The 15,585-nt window shown below is 51.8% G+C and overlaps 1 protein-coding gene across 1 annotated transcript; it reads left to right on the top strand.

Annotated features, from left to right (window-relative positions):
- The first annotated feature begins 2,935 nt into the window (after nucleotides 1-2,935).
- Nucleotides 2,936-8,927, top strand: TOR3A (torsin family 3, member A). The gene is made up of 7 exons (XM_009320738.1): nucleotides 2,936-3,004; nucleotides 3,094-3,448; nucleotides 3,821-3,934; nucleotides 4,694-4,959; nucleotides 5,623-5,798; nucleotides 8,002-8,126; nucleotides 8,677-8,927. Exons 1-7 carry the CDS (start codon nucleotides 2,936-2,938, stop codon nucleotides 8,925-8,927), a joined length of 1,356 nt encoding a protein of 451 aa, XP_009319013.1.
- Nucleotides 8,928-15,585: the final 6,658 nt, after the last annotated feature.

The following is a 15,585-nucleotide window of genomic DNA, read 5'->3' as shown; positions in this document are numbered from 1 at the left end:
ATTGACTCTAAAAATTAGAAATAAAAGACGTTTGTAGTTCATATATCCCAAGTGTGGGACTGGTGCTCTGTTGTTTTTTCTTTGTGGAGTCTTTCGATACTTTTAAGAGACTGGGGATAGGAATTTGTGGGGGAAAAAAAACTAAAGGAAGGAGGGTGAAGGACTCCCCTTATATCCTTTATTCCAGATCTTCCTTTTATTTAGTGATCTAATCCATAGCTGTGTTATACTGAGGTCTGGAGAGAGACTCTCCTCCTCCTCCTGCCTTATGTCAGAGTTCATCTATGGACGTGCAGAAGGAATCGCTGTATGGAAACTGGAAAAGCCATAAAAGGATGGATGCATGGCATTTCCCTGTCCAGCAGGTATAGCCTGTAGTATAAAATCCTGGATTGCAAGGTTCCCTCTTGAGTGCTTGTACCTGGTTGTGTTAGGGGTGCCAAATAAGCCAGGCACAACCACATTTTCCTGGTGCTGTTTTTTTCTTTCTTTTTAGATGATACCTGCACTGTAAGACCTGACTGGACCCGAGATCGTGGATTTTTCATCAGGTGGTTGCTGCTCACCAGGACTGCTTTGGAATAACCAGACGTGAGGTGAAAAGCTGTGCATCTCTGGGGCCGCGCAGATCCCTGCAGCTACCTCCTCCTGCAAGACTGAAGATTAGCAAATACTATAGTGAGTGTCTGAGATTCAGCAGAGGAAGCAAACAAGAAGAGGGGGATATAATCCCAGCAAGCTGTACTAGGGCCTTGACTGCTATGCTTCCGAGGCCCATCCTTCCCAAGTCCGGTATGAGCAAGTTCTCAGTGTAGGGCACTAGGATCTTCTCCAGTCTCCTGCAGTTTCCCTTCTAATCCGTGGGGATAATTTCCTCCCTGAAATCCTGCAAAGGGAATTGAATTATTTGGGGGGGTGACTTTTTTTTTCTTTCCTTTTCTTTCTTTGTTTTTCCCCGCTTCAGTGCCTTGTTAACCTCAGAGCCAGGTCAAAGAAGGTATAGTTGGCAGGTTATTAAACAACTGCTTTATTTTCCCCTCTAGCTCTTACGATGTGCTGCGTTTGAGCGAAGCTGACATCCCAGGAATTACTCCGTAGTACCGTGGAGCTGGTGTGGTGTTGGACAGTCAGTTGTTCTATCTTTCAGAATTTGCTTTCTCAAACTTTTTTCCTTTGGAACATGGAAGCATCTATTTTTTCCGAAGTCTGTCCCTTTTGATAAGCTCTCTTCAGCTAAAGCACTTAGCCCTGCGAGGGTAGAGTTTGAATGTTAGAGCTATGAATTTTTTTATAAATGTACATAAACGCTTCAATTAGTTTTCAGAAAGGCTGATAGCAGTTTAGTTTGCTATGGCTACAGTGAGTTTGATTTTTAATTGATTTTTTTTTTCTAATGTGCACAGGTTTTAGCTCTGTTTAGGTTATTGCAACTGGTGTTAAGGTTTTAGCCTCACTGACTATTTTTGAAGCTGGAGGGGGCAATTACGTTAATACCAGTACCTTTAATGCTGATGTGTAATATATATAGCCACCTGTAGATGGTGACATGCTCCACCATGCCTTGGCAGTGCGGGATCCTGCTCCCCATCCACCTGAACGAGTCAATTGCCAGGCTAGATGAATTGCATTTAGTATTCTTATTTTTATTTTTCTGAGCACGTGGGATAACCTTGAAATTCTTTCCATGTCCAAAGCATCTTGGCCTCGTCTGGGTTAGGATAAGTTGTGGGTGGGCTTGTCCTGATGCTCAGTAACTTGTAGAGGTGTTCGTCTTACAGTAAGCCAGCAGTGGGTACAGCTTAAGGTAAAATGCATGTTATGTGGGGCTTATCCACTTTTCATCTCCCACATACAGCTGAGCTTGTGTACTTAGCATGGCAGCACTTACCAGTTGTGCTTTGGAGTGTTGGAAGTGTACCTGTTTCCAAAATCAAAGCCAGGCTTTGCATGGGGTCCTAGAATCTCCTGCCGACGCATGGGCAGCCCTAACGACTGCTCACTGCGTCCCTGCGCAGGAGGGGGTTTACAGCTTGTTGGAGAAAACTGGTTGTTGGTGGTGAGCTTAGCAGTGGTGGTAATGAGTTGTACCTCAGTTCTCGTACGCAATTTCACGGTGGTTCTCTGCTGGTCTGGATTTTTTTTTTTCCTGGCTGCTTGAGTGGAGCCCGCCCTACCTGTGCTAATGTTTGGATGTACTGGTGTACGAAGATGCACTGATGTCAAAGTAAACAGCAACATTTCTTGGGGTAGAGGAGGAATGACACACATCCAGTGTCACAAAGCAAGCCCGTCCCAGAGCCAGTAACAAAACCATTTCTCCTAGGGCTTTGATCTAGTTGCTACACTGAGCTCGTAGTACGGCAGGCAGCAAGTACACCCCACACAGCACATTGCAGCTCCCTGTGCTGCCTGTCTGACTCATCCACTGCCTCCTGCTCCCTTCTTTATGCCCGTTATTTTTGTGTCCCCTTGGAAATGACCCCAATGAACAACAACTGCCAAAGCCTCTTGCATTTGTAGCAGCAAAACTTCAGCTGGGCCACTGGGCTACTTAAAAAACAGATTATTTGCCCTCCCCAGGCATTTGTTGCTGGTGCTGCAGTGTGGAGGCCAGAGGGAGGGCTGCGGTGGTGCAGTTCTGTGGGAGCAGGCTGGTAGCGATGCCGGGGAGCTTCCTTGGGCACTGCTCCAGCCCGGCTGGAAGAGGAGCCACTCGCCTCTGCTCCCAGCGAGGGTTGGCAGGACCTGGGGAGGGGATGGGGTCCAAGTTTTGTGCAGAACAGAGACCGGAGGGGTGCCCAGTGCCTCCTTTCAGGAACAGGGTAGGGTTTTGCAGCGTGGCGCTGGCTGGAGCCGTGCTGAGCCCAGCGCTGGGGCACAGGGGAGGCCGGTGGGGTCTCCGTGCGTGGGACGGGCGACAGGCGGGCGTGAGGCCATGCCCAGCGTGGCGGTGACGCCATCCCACAGCTTTCCCCCAGCGACTCCAATTGCTGGCGGCCAGGAAGTGAGGTCACAGCTCGGGCGGTTTAAGGGAGGCCGGGAGCCTGCGGACACCCAGCAAAGCCGGAGCGGGGTCCGCTCCCACCCCACCAGGGATCCCCTGGCCCACCGCCATGGGCCAGGGCAGGCTCCCGGCCCGCCTGGGGCTGCGGCCCCCCCCGCGGGGCCGGGGGCGGGCCCCCGCCCCGCCTGGGCCTGGCCTGCTGCCTACTGCTGCTGCTGGGGGGCTCGGGGGGCCTGGGGAGCCGAGGGACACCGCGGGGGCCCTGGGAAGAGGAGCAGGGCCCCGTGGCGGAGGGGGGACCGTGGGGCAGGGCAAGGTACGAAGCCGTGAAGAAGCACTTGGGAGCTGTGGGTGCTCTCTCCAAGCAGTATTGGCAGTACCTGGCGTGCAAGGTGTGGCAAGAGGGCTGCAAAGAGGAGGAGGAAGAGTCCAGCCGCGGCCCAGGTAAGCACCTTCCTCCTTTCTCTCCCGTGTCCCAAGAACAGCAGCGGGTCCAAACACCCTGCTTCCCCCAGCACAGGGGTCTGCGCCCCCAACCCCTGTAGATGCTGTCCTTCCCTTCCCAAGGGTCGCTGCCCTGGGCACCACCCTCCTCATTCAGTGTACCCTGGGTTGCCACAACATGTCTCTCCGTGCCCACCTGAGCCAGCTGCTGCCCGTTATGTGCTTACTCCCCCTCCCCACAGCCCAGGCTGCCTGGCGGGGCAGTGTCTGATCCCCTGTACCTGCTATTAACCGGACTCAGCTGAGCATCCATGCAAAATGCAAAACAGACGTTTGCTGGCATGTCCCTGCTCAGACCGCTGCCTTTTCCAGGCTGGAGCTTGCCTGTGGTGGGCCAGGATTACCTGGAGATCCTCTCCGCCTGGTACTGCAGCTTCGGCAAGTGCTGCAAGACAGGAGACTGCAGGATAGTCAACAATATCACAGGTAGGTGCTGTGCTGTACTTGTGAGACCCCAAGCACCGCTTGTCTCTGCTGCCTCTCCCTGTTGTCTCTTTTGTTGTTTGTGGTTTTTTTTTTCTTTTTAAAAAAGTGTATTTTAGCAAGTGATGTAAGCAAAGGGCATTTCTGAGCAGGGCGCTGAGCTGGTGAGAGGGTGAGGGGCTGAGCTAAGTCCTGTTTCCCATTATTCATTTGTAGCTCTGAGACCACAAAAGAGTTTGCTCCTTACTGTACAGTGTATCTGCTCCGGTTTGCCGCAAGCCCTGCCTTTGTCTGGTAGCTCCCAGGCATATGCAGTGGGATCCAAACCGGCCCAGTATCCAGCCCCAGGTCGGGAGGGTACACCAAGAGCCGCATGTAAGCCCCACGCAGGTGTCATTGCACTTTGCTGGCCCTGAGACTTCTGGTATCCGTACCCTCTGCTGGGAGCTTGTGAGGGCCTGTGGGCTTCAGTGCTCTCCACAGTTGTCAAATACCTCCTCCACTTCCCAAAGGAAAAAAGGAGTCAGTGGAAGATCTGTGTCTTTGCAGTCAGTGGCTGATGCAGGCAGGGTACGGGCAGCCTGCCTCATTAACCCTGTGGCTTTAATGCCACTTCAGACTCCTCTCAGACAGGCAGCCCCATCAGCAGAGCTGTGTGAGCTTAGTGCCCTGCCACATTATCTCCTCTTATTCCCACCTGCAGCAGTAGCAGCAGCTGGGCTTGCAAGTTAAAGCTGAGCTCTTGCTCTCTCTTTCCTACAGGGCTAGAAGCAGACCTCAATGGGCAGCTCCACGGGCAGCACTTGGCCAAAGAAGTCATCGTCCGGGCGGTGCAAGGGTTCCTGCAGAGCCCACAGCCGCAGAAGGCTCTGGTTCTCTCCTTCCATGGCTGGTCCGGCACAGGCAAGAACTTTGTGGCCCGGATGCTGGCCAGTCACCTGTACCGCGATGGGCTGAAGAGCGAGTGTGTCAGGGTGTTCATCTCGCTCTTCCACTTCCCCCATCACAAGTACATGGACTCATACAAGGTGAGAGCCAACAACATGGTGTTGCTGTGGGGATGGTCCGGTGTACTGGGTCTGGCTGGGATGGAGTTGATTTTCTTCACAGCAGCCCGTAGGGTACTCTGTTTTGGATTTGTGAGTAGCACAGTGTTGATAACACATCAGTGTTTTACTGAGCAGTGCTTGCACAGCCTCAAGGCTTTCTCCTTCTCCCACTCTGCCACCCCTGCAGTCAGTAGGTTGGGGATGTGCAAGAAGTTGGGGGACGCACACACCAGACAGCTGACCCCAACTGACCAAAGGGATAATCTATGCCATTTAATGTCGTGCTCAGCAATAAAAACTGAGGGGAGGGGGTTTTGGGGTAGGAAGCCATTGCTCAGAGACTGGCTGGGCATCAGTGGTAGGTGTGAGTGATTGCCTTTGCATCACTTACTTTGATTTCTTTCTTTCTTCCTCTTTCTTTCGCTTATTAAACTATATTTATCTTGACCCACGTGTTTACTTGCTTTCGCTCTTCCTAATCTCTGCCCTGTCCAGCTGGGTGGGAGGGAATGAGCAAGCGGCTGTGCAGTGCTCAGCTGCCAGCCAGAGTTATCCCACCACATTCAGGCTCACCCCCTGCACGATCTCCTGCTGGCGGTGACTGCTGCTGGGCTTCTCATACTCCTCCCTGCTGCTCTGCAGGCTCAGTTGAAGAAGCAGATAAGCGAGACTGTGCAGCTCTGCCAGCAGTCCCTGTTCATCTTTGATGAGGCAGAGAAACTTCATTTCAGCCTCCTGGATGCCATCAAGCCTTTCATGGCTCGCTATGACAACAAGGGCCAGGTGGATTACCGGAGATCCATCTTCCTCTTCCTCAGGTGATTTCTGGGCCCCCAAAAGGATGGGGAAAAACAAAGTGATGGAATTTATCCTCTGGGGTGTGCGATATGAGGGGCTCAGGCTGCAGAGGAGGGGAAAGAGATGTCTAGCTCCTCCAAGAGGCGGTTGCCTCCATGGTCAGCTTTGCTTATTGATGCTGGGCATCCTCCCTGGTTACGGGGCATTTGCAGGAGGAGCTGAGGCCCAGCTTAGCTGGGACACCTGAGCCAGTGCCTAGGCTTTGAGACAAGGAACCAGTGAGAGTCAGAGCTAGCGTGGTGTCACCCTGCACCCTGGGCAGCTGAGCAGGGAGCTCCCTTTACTCCAGGGAGCAAAGCTGGGGCTGCAGGTCTTGGTGGGAAGTTCTTGTACAATGTGGCACTGTCAGTTGGGAGCGGGAGGTGGGGAGTTCCCGCTGCCTGGCCGTGGCTGCAGGCTGAGGTGCCATCTGTCTGCTGTGTTGTGACGGCTGATCCTGGCATCATCTCACCCTGCGGTTTAGTGATTGGAGGTTAGTTCCTTTCCCATCCAGAGGGAGAAAGGTTTTTGGTATGTGCATGCCCCAGTGCTGTCCCTGACCCAGGCCTAGGTGGGACGCATCTTGGGGGGGAAGTGGGACAACTCAAAACCGCAATGTGAGGTAGGCATACGCCTGAAGTAGCCAGTGAGAAATGCCAAGGAGAGACAAGCATCTTGGGCCCCCTTCAATTTAGGATATACAGCCTTCAGCTTGGCTCTAGCAAGAGGTGTTCCCACAGGCTGGAGGTGGGCAGAGCATTTGTTCTCCATCTCCCACCATCCAGGCGAGTGTTCTAACCTCCAAGCTTGGTGGTTCCCCAGGGAAGTTTCTCCACCCATGGAAGACCTGTATCTGTGCCGGATGCTGGTGGAGCCAACCACATTTCAGTCCTACCTGCGTGGGCCTCTGGCAGGAGCCATGGTGGAGGGGGCAGATTCTCCCTCGTTGCTCAGGGCAGGGCGGACATGCTGCCGGCTGTGCTGAGCTAACCTTGTGTCCTACCTGGCAAGCCATGCAGGTGCAGGGTGGGGACACGTCAACCCCTTCGTGCCACCAAGCAGAGGGGAGCAGGGTGCCTTGAACTGCAGCAGTGTGTAATCCCGGGGGGGTTTCATCATACCTGGTGGCAGCGTGACACAGACCTGTTGTAGGAGGGCTGGCTCTGCCCCAGGGCTCTTTTGGACATTGGCCTGGTCCTGCAGCTTCGGCCGGGTGTGGGGGATGGGGTGGGACTGGCTGTCTGTCCTCAGTCAAAAGGGGCTGTTTCTCCCGTGGTCTGGGTGGGAGCAGGATCAGTACAAGCTCTTTTCCCCCACAAGGCAGTGTGGGGAAACAGTGGTGGCTTTTTAATTTTGCCTCCCCTCCATTTGGGGAATGGGTCCAGAGCATCTGACACAAGAGGAAAGATGGGTGCAAGATCTGTGTCTCCCAGAGGCATCTCTGCCTCCCACCTACACAAGCCCTGCAGCCAGCTGGTTCCCCGTATTGCCAGCTCGTGGTTGACGGGGCACTCGGCACTGGGGGCTGTTGTCTGAGGCTGTTGCAAACCCCTCACCAGCACGCAGGGGCTGCCTGGCCTTGAACTGCTTTCCAAGGTGAGGGGCTGCCCTGGGAGCCTCAATGACTGTCAGGACCTCGCGTCCCCCACCGCGGAGCTGCTCCCACGGTGGGTGTCCAGAGGAGTCCTCGTGTGGGAACTGCACTGCTTTGTCCCTCGGGCAGGGGATGCTTTGCCAAGTCCTGGGCTGCCACTTGAATCCCTGCCCTGGACCTTTACTTCTAGTGGGACTCCTGCCATGTGCTCTGCCCTCCAACTTGGACTTTCAGGGGTGGCTTGTTAAGAGTCTGGTGCGGGGCCAAGTGTCACTTGTGAGGTCAGTGGCATCCAAGCCAGGACAGGGGACTGACGGAGATGGAGGATTCTGCTGGCTTCTGGTCCCACCGTGGGAGAGAAAGCCCCAGGGTCTGGGCTGGCAAGATGGAAGATAGCTGTATAGATGCCTATAGAAAGGGGTTCTTTGGGAAGAAAGCCAGTTCCTCTGCGAATGTTCCAGATGCAGATCCTACATGGTAAATCCTTCATTGCTAACAATTGCTGAGGCCTGTCTGTAGGGGAGGCTGCTGGCAGCTCTCAGCAGTGCATCTCTGGGGGCACGGTCGAGTGACTTCCCTTCTGTCTGCAGCAATCTCGGTGGCAACACCATCAATGAGGTAACCCTGGACTTCTGGCGAGCTGGCCGGGCACGGGAGGAGATCTCCATGGAGTTCCTGGAGCAGCAGCTGCGGCTGGAGCTGCTGGAGCCTGCAGGTAAGAGCTGGGCTCGCTTGCAGGATGCTGTGGGCAGGCTGCCCGCAAACCTGCCCTTCCACACCAGCTCGGGGCCCTGCTTACGCAGTACCACGCGCCTTGTGCTGCACAAGTGTGTGTGTGCTGTGGAACAAGCCTTTATTCCAACACCCACCCCGGGGTTATTTGCAACGTGAACCCCTTCCTTCATCCACATAAGCACGGCACCGCTGCAGCAGCGAGGCACACGAGGAGGGAGCTGTGACTCCTTCTTGCCCCTTCAGCCCTGAAAATGGCCAGGATGGGAGAGGCAGCCTAACACTGTAGGGAAGTATCAAGGCTTCTCTGGGGATTCAGACTCCTCCTGGCTTGAGGTGGGCAAGCCGTGGTGATGTTGTGTGTTCAGTGTAAGTGCTGGCCAGCTCTTTACAAGTGGAAGGGTGTCTCTCCCACCACATCTGGCTGGATGAGCCAAGACAGCCCCCTCAGTAAGACAAGCCTTGCCTCACAGAGGGATGCCAGCTCTCCGATGAAGCTTCTGAAGTTTGTTTTGTCTTGCTTTTTGCTACAGAGAATGGTTACGCCCGCAGCCACCTCCTCGAAGAGAACCTCATTGATTTCTTCGTGCCGTTCCTGCCCCTGGAGTACCACCATGTGAAGCTCTGCGCGCGGGATGCTTTTCTGGCCCGTGGACTTCCGTATACTGAGGCAGCCCTCGATGAGGTGGCCGGGATGATGGTGTTTGTCCCCAAAGAAGAGAAGCTTTTCTCTGCACAGGGCTGTAAATCTGTATCCCAGCGCATCAATTACTTCCTTCCTTGAACACCAGGTGGGACTACGCCAGTGGTGAAGGTGGTTCTGCACACTAGGAGCAGAAGGTCAGGCAAGCAGGTTACCCAGCCATGCACTTGCACAGGGACAGAGACTTAACCCCTTGTTACTCCGAGGACTGTTTGCAGGGAAGGAGGCGCACCCTGCCCAGCCTTACTCCTGGGACACGGAGACAGCCTGCGCTAGGCTGCGTTTGAAGTCTGTCCGGTGTTTTTTTAAGTCCCTTTAGCAGGTAGTAGCCTGATTGTGCTGACAGGTGCTTTGTTTGACGTGAGCGGGGACGTCCAAGTCCTTGGTTTGTTAGCATGTAATGCAGGCCTTGGACAGGCTGGTCCTGTTGAGACAGTCCAGCAGAAGCCACGTCCCTATCCCTGTCCCTGGTTTTCTGTCACTTTACAAGCTCTCAAATTGCACAGAACTGTTTAGCTGGAGTCGAGTTTTTCTTCTCTGTTGCTCTCCTGCACTCACAAGGCATCTGCTGCTCGGGGACGCGTGTGCCAGGATCATGGTTTGTGCGGGGAGGCCCTTGCGTGGAGAAAATGACTGAATAATCTCCTCTGGAGATGTCAAATCCATAGCCTCTCGCTTTGGAGTGTCCCTCTCTCGTTGGAGTCTTTCGTTGTATGGAAGCAGCTGCGAGGATGAGGTGAACTTCTGCTGAAATTCTTTTTCTAAGCAGTTTGGTGAAGAGCCTGTTTGCTTCACTGCAAAATGGAAAAAAAAGGAGAGACTAATTGCCCTTTCAAGGGCAAAGGGCAGTTGAGGAGGATGGTGGCTGAAGGAACAGGCTGCAGTTGAATTCGAGTTTTCAGGGATGCAGTAAGCTTGGCGGGTTTTTTTCTTTTTTTCAGTATGTTGCATGCTGTGGTTTTTTGGCTGGTATCAGCATTACTACACTAAGGGGCTGTTTGCTGTCTGGGTACTTGCCAGGTGATAAGTATGTTACAGCAGGACCAAAAAATTTCGACAGCGTTACGGGAATCACTTTGTGACCTCTAGGTCAAAACTCCCTTCCAACACCGCTGGGCTGGGGCAGTGAGGTGAAACAGCACATGCCAAGGACGGCTTGTGTGGACCTTTGATCTGTTTTAAGCTTTGAACCCCTCTGCGGTGCCAGTGATGAGCAGCACAACCTCTGGGAAAAGATTGACCAGACACACTTACTGCTCCTGCAGACTTTGAATTCCTGTTTCCCTCCGGGCACGCTGACTCAGTCATCTAACGAGGCTTCATAGTCCAAGGCAGGAAGGCGAGCCAGCTGCTTTCTTACTGCTCAATTGATGCAAAGTTAGTTTAAACTTACCTAGATCGGACCTCAGGGCCCGTGCCAGCGTGGGCTGTTATCAGGCATTTCTGAGACTTGGTTTGTGGATAATCTCTCAGTCACAAGTGTTGAGCCTAAAGCTTCAGCCTGGGAAAGAGCAGAGGGAGATGTGCCCGGGGGAGTCAGCTGGGGAAGGGAGGCTGCAGCCCCACAGAAGGACACAACTCGGGTTGTGTTTTATAATTCAGGCAGAAAGTTCAGAAAGTTGTTAGTTAGTTGAAGGTTAGTTGCTTAGAAGGTTGTATAAGCCAGGATAACCTATGATTTGCTTTTTTTTTTTTTAAATGCAAAGGAATCTTTAGCTGTCCAGGTTAAACTGATGCCGTTTGGAGTGGGAGGGAGTCACTTTGTCAGCCATTTCACCAGTGCGGGGCTGGTGTGAAGTTGGCATGTTAAGCAGTTCTTAGCGTTACTGATTAAGGAGGTGGTGGTGTTACTGACGAGGGCAACTGTCAGCCTGGTGATGGGAGACCTGCACTCTGCCAGGTCACGCTCCTGTATGTTTGAGAATTAAGTGAGCATTTGCTTATGCAACCCCAACAGCAAGAACGGCTTTCCTCTGACCCTGACCGCTCCACGGCAATGTTAACTTTGATTTTAAAGGCGTAAATAAAGATACTGCTTTTCTTTGCAGTCTGGCAGAATTATTTCTCTTTTTAGCAGGTTTATAATCATCTTGTCTTTTCTACCCAAAATAACAAACTTCAGGTTAGTACTGAGCAGCTTCAACTATTCCTTAAGGAAAAAAAAAGCAGCATACACTCAAGTGTTTTTTGCCAATAAAATATTGCAACCTTTATTTAAAACAAAATGCAAATTGGCAAAACTTTGTGGAACGACAGGCAAAGAGGCCCTTCAAAGGGCCTTATTTACATCAAGTTTAACACTGTTCGCAGTTCACAGTCAGACGATAGTGAGAGAATTAAATTAGAAAAACAACCAAAATATATTACAATAACAATTAAAAACAAAAACAGTTGACAACACTGGTAGAGTGATTGGTGATTAACATGTTTCATTTCAATCTGTTCCTGCCCTCAATGAGTTCGCTACTGGATACAAACAGCGTGCTGAGCCGATTGGGCTTTACCTCCCGTGCACAACAGACACATTTGGAAGAACGACCTCCTTTGGTACAGACATTTCTTATCGTGTAGGTATCATAAATAAGTCAGGTGTCCCATAACCTCTTATTTCCTACCACCAGGGAATAGGCTGAAGGTTTTGTTCTACACTACAGGCAGTTGGGAGTGCAACCCCAGCACCCATCCGTGCTAGATGGTGCCACTCGCGCCGAAGTGGAAGGTTTCCAAGCATGCTGTAGTCGCTACCCTTCGGTTTTCCTGCCAGCTACTGATTAGCAGCAGGCCTGGGTTGAGTGTTTTAAAAGAGAAGACAGCAGCCTGTTACGTTTGCAGAAAAGATTTTCTGGATTCATTAGTGCTTGTCACAGCTGCTGCTGCCCAAGAGCACCGACAAGCAAAACGCGGAGCGCCTCAGCTGCTGGGGAAGCCTGCCTTGGGTAAGCGGTACAGGCGTCGGGGTCTGGATTTCTTTACCCTATGACTGCACAGTGTAACCCATCCTACCTGCTCACACACCCGCTGCCTTTTTGGGAGGGGCTGCTCTGTTAACACAGCAGTCTTGGTGCGGCTATTGCCCCACGCTGTGGGGTTTAGTTCCTGCTGCCCGCAGAGAGCAGTGTGCCATAAAACTCTTGCGTAAGCACACCTGATGGGACGTCAACATGCGTGTGTTTGGCTGTGTCTCACTGACACAAGGCCAGTAGTGCTCAAGAGAAGGGAACAGAACACGCGCACGCGCACACCCTTCCCCATTGTGTTCTGCATCAGCAACGCTGCTCCATTCAATTCCACTTTCCCAGCGGCTAAATTTGATGCAGTCCCAAGACCCAGACTCTTAATTCAGCTTCACCCCTGACCACACTAATGAAAAATATGATTAAATCAGAGTGCTGCCAGTCAGACAGCCGAATGCACCACTTCTGGGGTTAAAAAGGGTGTACAGTGCAGGAAGAAGAGAGAATTGCACCTGTGAGTCAGCTAATTCCCCACAGTAGCTAGGAAGAGAAAGTGCCCCACGTCAACTCACTTGTGTGAGCGCATGCTTTGTGCTTGGCATTACCAGGCCCTACATGATGCCATCCCCTGATGCAAAGAAGACTACTTCAAATTCTAGCCCATACTAGTGCAAGTGAGAGAGCCCGGCTGCAATTGCATCCTTACCACACAAGGCTGCCTGATGGTGTTGAGGAGAGGAAACGCAACAGGAGTTTATGCCTTGTCCCTACCCTAAACAGTGGAGCAAGATGTGCTCTTCACTGTGACAAATTACGGGGCTCCACCATCCTTATGTTACTTTGAACATACTGTGCAAGGCTGAAAGCAGAGATGCTGCAACAGTAGAGACCTTTAAGGCTGAACAGAAAGCCAAACCTAGCAAAAGGGAGAAGGAATGGTAACAACTTTAGGAGCATGGCCACGGAAGGAAGAACAACTGAACGATGATTTACAGCAGAACCAGCTTTCCCAGATACCATCCTTCTGCTGTCCTGCCGGAGGGCAGGGGAGAATTCCGGTTTGGGAATAAAACACTGCTGGGCAGCAGAAGCAGCAGCAATTCTGCAGCCTCCTATTTAGGGGAAAAAAAACCTAGTGTCAAGTCAGCACTACCTCTGCCACCATCTACCTACCTGATGGGAGTAAGACAATAGGTAAGAGCAGAGAAAGTGCTCTCCATAGGAGTGATGACAGGCAAATCCCTAATTCCACTGTTCTGCGTCTTCCCTCCACTGGAGGGATCAGAACTGAATGGGCTTCCGTGTTGCCCACAGAGGTTGTGGAGTCTCCATCCTTGGAGACGTTCAAAAGCCGTCTGGGTGCAGTCCTGCGCAGTGGCTGTAGGTGGCCCTGCTTGAGCAGGGGGGTTGGACCAGACGACCTCCAGAGGTCCCTTCCAACCTGAGCCATTCTGCGACTCTGTAATAGCAGATGGCTGCTTCAGCTGTGTTACCGCCCACCGCCCTGTCCCACTGCCCATCCTCTCTGCCGTGGGGGAGGGGAAGCCAGGCAGCATCTGAAAGGAAGGTGGGGATGACCACTGGAGGGGAATCAGTCCCTCGCTGGGGCACAGTTAGTTTCTTCAGAAGGGTCAGAAAGGGCTGAAAGAGGGAAGATTTAGTAGGTAGAAATTCCAGGAATTGTTTGCTATTCTTTCACTTTTGCTGGAGCTTTTCTGGAAGACTGCCATTTGGGAAAAGAAAAAGGCTTTTTTCAAAATACTAATCAGAACTGGACTATGATCCTTAAAATTTTCTGGTTAAAATACCTTTCCCCTGAGAATCACTTCAGTTTCAGTCCATTTGTCCTAGGCTGAGTAGTAGTACAATGATGAAACCACGCGATTGTCTGCCAGGGCAAACAAGACCTGCCTTTCTGGCCCGAAGAAAGCTCCCATACCTTTTCACCCCTTTTGATTGTTTAAAGGGCCATGTGAAGCAATACCACAAGCCGCCTTCCCTTTGCAGGTCACCTTTCCAAAGGCAGTTAGTTTGGTGTGCAGTGATGCACACCGTCCATAAAGATGACTGAAAGAGATAAGGTAAACCACAAAAGCCCTCAGTAAAGTCTACAAGATAACGGTTTGGTACTCTGCCTTACGGCTCAGCATTGCTGTGAAAAAGCCCCGGCACAGCTTCCCCGCCCCGCTGACCTGAGGGCTGCAGGAGAGCCTGGGCAAGCTGAAAATCCTATCGCAGAACTAGACAGCAGGCTCTGTCGGGTTGGCTTGGTACTGCCAAGTCAGGATGAGTAACCCACGCTGTACTTTCATTTGTCTCCACTTAGGTACTAGCTCACTGGAGTAAAACTGACTTGTAGGAATAATAAATTCACTTTAAAGCCTGTCAGTTGGGGTGGAGGGGTTGCTTTTTTTTCACCATTTCACCTACTTGGACAGTGTCGCTCACGTGGTCCATTTTACCTCACATACTGCTCCACTGGTGCGCATCCACTGGTGCGCATTCACGCATTGTGACACAACTTTGTTTACCACAGACCAGTAATAAAATGAGGATTCTCAGACACCAGCCTATTTCTAAATATTTTTCAGGCCACTGTCTCGCTATGCTCCATGATAAAAACAGGGACACTCACTGAGACAGCCCAGCCTACTTCCAAGCACCAACAGGGCAATGCTTCTAGACAGAAATGGAAGTGCCCATCTTCTAAATTCACACCTGTGCCCCAGCTCAACTCTAAATGCTCAAACTAAAAGCAGCACAGTCACACTTTAAAAACAAGTTAAAAAAGCATTTTAGCCAAAAATAAAAGATTTAAGGTGCGAAGCAAGCCAGATCCTCTATCATCACCAATAGCGTGAAGTGAGCAGCAGCATGCAGGGTAACGTGTATTTGGAGCCAGGTATTAGGCCCGTTTTCTTCTTCTCTCAAACCAACAGTTAGTTGGAGGTCTTCCTACTTGCCAGTACGTTTACGTCTCAGGGAGTTGTGCGTATACGCAGAAGACCAGCTGTTTGAGGCCACAACAGTCTACAAACAGCACTATGACCAAGGAAGACAATTTCAACCACATGACTGCTTTCATTCTGGGATTGTCAGTAGGTAGCAGACATCAGAGACCATAACCCAGCCGGAGCTCTCCGAGGCAGAGCCATAACGCTTGTCACGTCTTAGGCAGAGGAGTGTGCAGTATATGTGCATGTTCCCTACGCCACAGCAAGAGATTCTGATCTAGCCTTTAAAATACAGGAATAAATAAAAAAAAAGATGGCTGTGATTCCCCCCATGTGCTGACATACCTAGTCACCTTCATATGCAGGGAAGCTGAAAGCCTGCGAGACCAGTAAGCACTAGAACAAATCCCAGGAAGCCGTCAAGTGTGAATTGTTAGTGTTATGCTGAGTAGAGACCGGTCCAGGGAATCCTGAAGCAGCGAGGGCGCATGGCGGGCAGGCACCGTACTTTCTGGCTCTCCAGCTGGCCCTGCAGCACTGTGACTGCTAAAGGAATGTTGAGAACAGCCAGGGGTGGTGGACGCAGAGGCCTTACCTACCATGGCACCTCAAGGTGAAACAATTGGCGCGTCAGCCTGGTAACAAGTTAAAAACAATCTAGAGCTTAAAAAACAAAAACAAAAAACACAACACCCACCCACCCCAATAACAACACTGGCAAGTTGTGCAAGAGCCCCAAACTACTCACAAAAGATCATCAAGCAGCACCCGTGCTAGACCACTAGAGATAGCTATCAACTGAGTGAAGGCTGTGTGGTGGGGAAGGGGGTA

The sequence above is a fragment of the Pygoscelis adeliae genome, unplaced genomic scaffold (assembly GCF_000699105.1).
Source record: "Pygoscelis adeliae isolate BGI_AS28 unplaced genomic scaffold, ASM69910v1 Scaffold402, whole genome shotgun sequence".
In the NCBI taxonomy this organism is placed as follows: Eukaryota; Metazoa; Chordata; class Aves; order Sphenisciformes; family Spheniscidae; genus Pygoscelis; species Pygoscelis adeliae.
This window is presented reverse-complemented; position numbering and strand designations above follow the sequence as displayed.